At 38.4% G+C, this 8,069-nt stretch overlaps 1 protein-coding gene across 1 annotated transcript; it reads left to right on the forward strand.

The window, feature by feature from the left end:
• The first annotated feature begins 6 nt into the window (after positions 1–6).
• Positions 7–3,718, forward strand: coa7 (cytochrome c oxidase assembly factor 7). Its single transcript, XM_030083152.1, has 3 exons — positions 7–394; positions 488–628; positions 2,060–3,718. Exons 1-3 carry the CDS (start codon positions 289–291, stop codon positions 2,503–2,505), a joined length of 693 nt encoding a protein of 230 aa, XP_029939012.1. The 5' UTR covers positions 7–288; the 3' UTR covers positions 2,506–3,718.
• Positions 3,719–8,069: the final 4,351 nt, after the last annotated feature.

The raw sequence follows: 8,069 nt of genomic DNA on the forward strand, positions 1-8,069 counted from the left end.
GAAGCCTGCAGGGGAGGTTACAAAGCAAGGAAGACACCAATACAGCATAAGTAGTGGACAAGCGTGACCACGTCCTTGTGTCTTTGAAAGGGATTACGCTTACATGAGCGCGACCTTTTTTTTTTTATTGACTTCGCGGTGAGTGACGGAAGTTTATTTACTTGTCCTGGAGCAGCTTTTGTAACATCGGCTTCTAGACTCCATCGCCAAGGTCAAGCCTTCGTGAATGAAGGGAGTCCAGCCTTCAACACGTGTTTTACATTGTGGATTTGAAACGACAGAAGAGACATGGCTGGACTGATTAACTTTAACGACGAGAAAGAAGTGAAGCAGTTCCTGGACAACCTGGGGGTGGAATACAGCTTCCAGTGCTACAAAGAAAAGGACCCTGAAGGTAAAAGCTGGCAGCAGCGTGAATGAATAACCTGTGCTCATATACCTACTGCAGATCTGCTTTGTCTGACCCTCCCTGACATGTTCTCTACAGGGTGTCAAAGGCTTGCTGACTACCTGGAAGGTGTGAAGAAAAACCACGAATCTGCAGCAGAAGTGCTCAGACACAACTGTGAAACCTATGGATTTGGAGAGAGCTGCTATAAAATTGGAGCTTACCATGTCACGGGCAAAGGTTGACTAAATTTATTTACCCTCTGTAAAAACAAAAAAAAGATGTGCACCAATTAAACATGCTGAAGTTGTAGCTTATTAGTATTTCAGTGGTTTTCTGTTGTTTTGCATTTCAAAGCTGTTCATATTACTTTTTGCAACGTGTGCCTCAAGTCAGACATCAGCACCATGCCATCTGGTTTAGTTCACTTGATTATTTTGTTCAATTTCTGTATTTCATCTTTAGTCCTGCCAATTGTTTGTTCCCAACCCTTTTCCCTTGGTGTCAATTACAAACACCATGGCTCTAGCTCCAGTCTCAGATTGATTAAAACACAGACAGTTGTATTTTGATGGCTTTAGAACAGGCAGCCTCTGTCAGCTTTGGTGCACTCACGGTAAGTTTCTGAAACCCAGGTTGGAAAGAACTTTTAGAAGCTGAAAAGTTTGGATCCAAATTTCCAAATATTGTTTTCAACATGAAAACATAACTAACATAACACTTACTAAAGATTGTGTTTCTAAAATAGCTATTAGTGTCAGGCTCTGGAGAAGTTGTAGTAAATAGTTATTTTCAGTCCGGCTGTAATTCTCAAATGGGTTTTGAACAGAGTTATGGGTGCAGTAATTTGTCATTGTTACAGGTTCTCGTGTCATTTTCACTTCTGTTCTGAGTCCCCTAAAACATTTTGAACTCCTTTTTTGTAAGTCTACTGTCACCCTTAAAACTGGCTGTACTATGGTTTTCGATGTACAATGACTTCATGTCACTTTATCGAGTTGTCCATTTCTTATACTCACTTTATTCAAATTATTAAGTTAATCCTCGCCAACAGCAGACAACGAGCAGGTTACATGGTTGGCAGGTCACCAATCATCTGTCATACAGCTACAACATTGACAGAACACACAAACACACTTATTGCCAAATTACAGTAATCAAACCTTTATTGATAGTTTTGGATTGTGGGAGGAAGCTAGAATATCTCATGAAAGCCCTGGCACAGGGAGAACATGCAAACTTAAAACAGTAAGTTTTAATCTTAAAAATGTAAGTTAAAGAGCCTGGTTTGAAATTATGCTTTCATGAGACAACTGAGCATGCAATGTGTGTGCTCCTCCCCAGACACTATTGAGTTATTTTTTCAGTGTATTTATTTTTTGAGACTGAAAATTGCAAAGTCAAGTCAAATTTGTGCAATAATGATGTGAAAAGAATGTCATTAATTTACACTTTTTGCCGTTTATATGTGTAGAGAGTACAATGTGCGATCATTGCTGCCTGGAGGCTAAATTACCTAACAGTTGGTTTATAGTTGCCAACTTCTGTTCAGAGGAAATTGGCATTAGTTTAGTTCTTGTGATCCTTTCAGGGAAACTTTAATAGTTTTTACACTACTTCTCAGTAGAAGGTGAATCAACTCTGAACTTGTCTTTCTGATCTTTCCACCAGGTGGAGTCACGGAGTGTCTGAAAACAGCCTACTCCTGCTTTGTGCGTTCCTGCAATGCTGGAGGAAAGAAATCTCTAGATGCCTGCCACAACGTTGGTCTCTTGGCCCATGATGGAAGAGCAATGGAAGGCGGCCCTGACGCCGCCACAGCGCGACAGTACTATGAGAAGGCCTGCGACGGGGGCTTTGCCCCGTCCTGCTTCAACCTCAGTGCCATGTTCATAGAGGGCAATTCAAAAGGGCTGTCTCCAGACATGAAGCTCGCTCTGAAGTTTGCAAACAGGGCTTGTGACCTGGGACATGTGTGGGGCTGTGCCAACGCGAGCCGGATGTACAGACTTGGGGATGGGACAGCGAAGGATGATAAGAAAGCCGAGGAGCTCAAGAATCGAGCAAGAGAGCTGCACGGCTTAGAAAAAGAGAGACAGTTGAAATTTGGGGAGTGACTTGGAGGATTTATTAAATTATTGTTTTGATTGGTTTCACTCCAAATATTGTGTCTAGTTGAATTACGATCTTGTGAAATCTGGATGTAAATATAAAGGTGTGTTTGTGCCCGGCTCTGCAGAGCTTTCTGCCTTTTAAAAGGGAGTTTCTCCTTTCAACAGTCATTTTTCATGCTCATGTGGAACTGTTGGTTTTCTCTGTAAAACTGCCTAGAAACAACTGTTTGGCACTATATAAATAAAGCTTCATTGAAAATTGAATTGAATTTGTCTTTACAATAGACTGATTGTTCTCAGTCTATGATAAAAGTCACAGAGCAGTAGTGAGTCAGAAGATCTGAGCCAAAATTCAAGCCCTAATAAAGGGTTAATATAAGAGAATAAAAAGTTTTGATTTTGTTTTCTTTCAGGTTTTGTCAAAAGTGAAGGCTGCATTCCAGCAGTAGTTTAGAATTTGGCATTTGTATTCAGATTATTCCATGTATGATCTTTCATCTGTCATTCTGTATAAACCCATTCTAAAAGTTAAACTGCTTTTAAGAAAAACATTTCCTGCTGATCTCAGAGTGAGTCACACTCTGTTTTAAAAGTTTTAAAAGTGAGTTTTAAAAGTGAATGACAGATCTGTGGTTCGTAAGTAGTCCACTTTTATCAGTGTTTTTTTATATCTTGAAATAGATCACGAGGGTGGATTGTTTACTTCAAAAGTTGAGGAGTCCAACATTGATCATTTTTCTTTGAGAACTTCAGGTATTGCAAGATAATTTAAGAAATTTTTTAAGAACATCAAGATAATCTAGTCTTCTCCAACTGGGACTTTATCCAGCTCTTCAGCCTCTTTGTCAAAAATCCCACAAAATTACATGCAAATGTACATAGTTTGTCAGGCAGTCGTAGCTGATTTCAGCTGGGTATGGATGAGGATGGTAAAACCAGTCCTTCACAGGACAAACCCACAAATGCACAGAGTCATTAATTATTGTAAAATGTATATTTTTTGTTTGTGGAAATAAACTAGACTACCCACGCCTTCATTGATGATTTTGTTGCACAGTAGGAAGTCTGTCGAATACACAAATGTTTTAATTTATCTCTGCTTAGGCAAATAAAGTGATCTTTTTGTCACATTATGGGTGATTAATATAGAGTTTCAAATCAATAATAGACTCACAAACTCAAATGGGTAAATTTAAAAAAGGGAAATGTTTCAGAGGCAAAAATGTTATTTTGATTTGGGGGCAAATTGAAATTAATTTATTCTTAAACTTAATTCATCTTTTAAAGTTTTCAGGCTCCAATTCATTTTGAAGAGGGCTGATTATCACATGCTTATCTATTATATTGTTTATCATATGTATGGAGCACTCCAATAAACTTGCATCTGTGCTGAATTCATTTTAAAACATGGCTTGTACATTCCAGTTTATTTGTTATTTAGTGTTTTCACTTGTCAGACCAGTCTGTCACCATTCCTGTAATTGAACCTTCTGAAAAAAATGTCATGAAATGTCTACAGTTCTCAAGTGGAGTTCTTCAATTTTAGGAATGCAACATGGAGCACGTTATGAACTTTTTAAAAGAAAAAAAGAAGGAAAATTATATGATCATTTGCATTTTGAAGAGTAGTCTGAAACTGAAACATAAATATTTTGTTTCAGTTTCACAAATCATTTGGTGGTAGGATAAAAAAAAAAAAAACACTGCTGTTTTTAAAGGTTATAAACCACAGAGTTAGGAACCTCTACATGGCAAATCAGCTTTTTACAGAGGTTTTCTATTGGATCCGGGTCTGTGGAAAGTGAATATCACACCATCAGAGGTACGCCATTCCCTAATGATGCCTCGATGATCTGGAGCACTGTCGGTCCACAAAGAGGAAATCAGGCCTGTGTTTTTTCATGCAGGGAAACAATGGCTGGACTGATGATTTTATTCATGTAGTATGGGCTTGTAGCTGGACTATTCACAAAGTGTCAAACCTGCCCACATTGATACCAGACACCAGACCCACACACAACAGTGGCTGAAGCACAGCGTTCTCCTCGATGTCTCCATCATCGTTGGCGGTTTTCATTTCTGCTCAACATGAACAGACTGATTGGAGAACAGCACTGAGGCCCAGGTCCCTCGTCCTGTGTAATTTCTCCCTGGTCCATGCATGACAAAGAGGTCTGTGCCTGGTAGTGTGGTCTGAAAGCCTTGCAGGTCGTCTGGCACACAGATCACGCTGATTGAAATGGTTTCCAATGGTCTGACGTGACTCTTGGTTCCTGTCCCCTCTTAAATCTGCCTGGAGTTGAACAGTGTTCACCATCCAGTTCCACAGGGCACCATTCACAATGAAGTGGTCCTCAGTGTGGGCTGTGGCCAAATGAAGCTTCTCTGCTTCTTTGTGACTCTTCCAGTTTCTCTGGACACACTCTGCCATTTTAAGATCAGTGGCCACTTTTGTCTGAGAACTTCCTGCTTGAGATGCCGTTGATAAGTTGTTTGATGTCATCTTGCTCTCATGGTGTCAAAATGTGAACCACATGATGAGAGGGACAGTAACATTTTAATTGAATCAGCAAATGTTTTAGTAAATTCATGGGTGAGAGACCTCTATTATGAATTTTGCCCACACAGCATTTCTTCTCACAGCGAAAATGTTGTAGGTTCAAGTTCACACCATGCAGCTTTCTCTAGTCTGTATGAAGTTTCTGTGTTCTCCATTTGCGTGGGTTTCGGTTGGGGTGGTGTTCAGTATCCTTGAACAGTCCAAAAAATTGTGTATCAGGGTAACTGATAGCACTAAACTGGAGGTGTGGGTGTGATTGTCAGTTTCTCTGTATTTGCAGCGTGGCTCTGGCTGATGCCCTGCCTTCAGTTATTGATAGCTGGGATCAGCTCCAGTGCACTGTGACCCTGAATGGTGTGGTACTGGTGCTTGATTTTGGAAGAACTGATGTTATGCAATAAACACAGACAACAGTTTCCTGTGATGTCTATAGATCATCAGCTGAAATGTTCCGACTTTGTCCTGTTAGTAAAGGCTGGTTTAAAGGAAGGTTCTGAAACCAGCCTACGTCATTTCACAATGAAGTCAACAAATAGTGGGGCCAGATACTTTATGTACATCTGCAGTGAGGAAACATGGGAGCCACAGGAAGGCATGGAAAGATAGAAAATAAATGCTGAGGTACAATACTAGGACTTTAAACTTTAAACAAAGTTAAATAATTAAACACATTGGTAAAACATTAAAATGAGGCAAAAGAATAAAATCAAACTAATAATGAAAACACAATACAAAAAGTACCAAGAATGAGTGAGAATAATAGAAAAATATGCGGTCTGAAAAATAATAGATGATAAAGAAAGAAAGAATAAGCATTTAACAGTCCTAAGCCAGCTTTTAAATATGTGTACTTTCAACTGCTTCAGCTCATTATGCTGTTCCACACGTGGGTCTTAATAAAAGGACACCTCACCAAGGTGATTTGTTCAAACTTTGTCAATTGCTAGAATAATAATTAGTTGGAATTAGGATTAGGATCCCAGAATTACTATTAGTTGCAGCTGTCATGTTCTTCACAAGACTAAAAAAAAGCATAACTGTAGTCAATCCATGTAATATAAGTGTTGCAACTTGGCCTTAGGTATTAGAGACACACAGTGTCCCTCTGGGAAGAGTCTATTAATAAAAAGATAATGTTTTTTCTGAGGCACTTACACATAAGCCAGTGAGACCTCCAAGATAAATATGCCATTCATCAGTTGAAGATCTTGATGCAATATGATTGAAAGCAAACCAATCAGTGCAGACATCAGAACAGGAGAGGAGATACAGTCAACATAACATGGAAAAAATAAAGATACATTTTATAATTGAATGTGTTTCATATAGAACTTGCAAGAAATTTATTTGACAGTCAAATCAAATAAAAGATCCTTAAAAAAGTTGTACAAAATTAAACAAATTTTGGAACTTCTATAACAATATATGACAGTAATTCCACATGCAGAGTCCTCAATAACTATGTCTTGCATGAAACTGTAAATGAGTGAGACAAATATCTGTGAAATTAAAATCTTGCAAGTTTTTGCAAATTTTGTAAAAATATTTAAAACATTTGTTACACATAAAATCCTTTTTTTTTAACCCCAGAACACTGGAATGTCAAAAGTTTGTTTTCTTCAAACCATTTTCTCTCATGACAAACTTCTTAAAATTCATACACAGTGTTTGTAGTTTTTATGCTGCTTTTGTAAATTCCATAGGCTGACATTCACCACAGCATACAAAAGAACTGTGAAATCGAATATGACCCATTTATGTTTTAGTTTTTACCACATGAAATATAGAAAGCATAGAAAAAAAATCACAATCTGCTTGCAGATTATTTACATTTCAAAAGGGGAAAACCAATAAATAGGGCTGCATGATGGCACAATGATAAGCACTCTTGCCTAACAGAAAATTAAAATACATTTATACATACATTAAAAATAAATGTAAAATCAATACAAGAAAAAAATGAGAATGACAATTTCTACAAGAATATATACATATGGTTATTCCACCCACTGCAGTTCTTCTTCATCTTTGATTCCAGGCCCACTGTACTGTTTCGAAGCATTGCCTATCCTTTCCTATCCTTTTATCATTATTATTATTATGATGATGATGATGATGATGATTATTATTATTATTATTGTTATTATTACCAAGATTGTTGTGGGAAGTCCTAGTAGTCACATATAGCATGCAGTATTTATTACCACTTTGAAAGGTAAAGGATGAATTTCATGTACATAAGATATGTGATTATAAATAATGTTAATGAGATTACTCCATAACATACTCGCTTTCAAAAACGACTTATAAATTAATAACTATAAAAAAACAAGCCTCTAACAAAAAATGGGTTGCTCTCTGAAAAACAACCCAAAAATGGTGCGTAAGCGTGAAAACCCAGAAACTGAGTTAAAATGATAGCATTATAACCCAACAAATGAGTTACACTTTATAAAAATAACCCATAAATTTAACTCAACACTAGCAACTCATAAATTGGGTTACCAAAATAACCCAAACAGGCTCCGATAAAGCCGATGATGATTGGAAATGGCATTACATTGTTTTTTGTTTTTAAGGTGATTTTGTCTTTTAATGAATTAAAGTCGTGGTGGTGTAAAGCACTGTCGACTGTTTCAGAAACGTGCTTTACTTGTTTGGACGATGAAAACTAGACTGTCATCCAGGATGCGTTCATCCTGGAGAGGGACTGACAGTTTTTCAGTTGACTTTCTCAGACAGCGATCACACGAGACCGCAAGAGGGTGTCATAAACACACGTGAGCACTTTGCGCCCTTTTTCAATTCAAACCGAACCGGGCGCCTCGACCCGGAGTCTGCCACCACAACGGACGCGACGTGCGCGAGGTCCATCAGTGCACATCACGGTTGATTTTAAACGACCCCGCGGGGCTCCCAGCCCGCAGGTAACGTCTGCGCGAAGTGTTGGAAGTCTCATCAGTGTTTTTGTGGGTTGATGTGCGGGCTGAAGCTCCGCCCGTCAGCC

The sequence above is a fragment of the Salarias fasciatus genome, chromosome 23 (assembly GCF_902148845.1).
Source record: "Salarias fasciatus chromosome 23, fSalaFa1.1, whole genome shotgun sequence".
NCBI lineage: Eukaryota > Metazoa > Chordata > Actinopteri > Blenniiformes > Blenniidae > Salarias > Salarias fasciatus.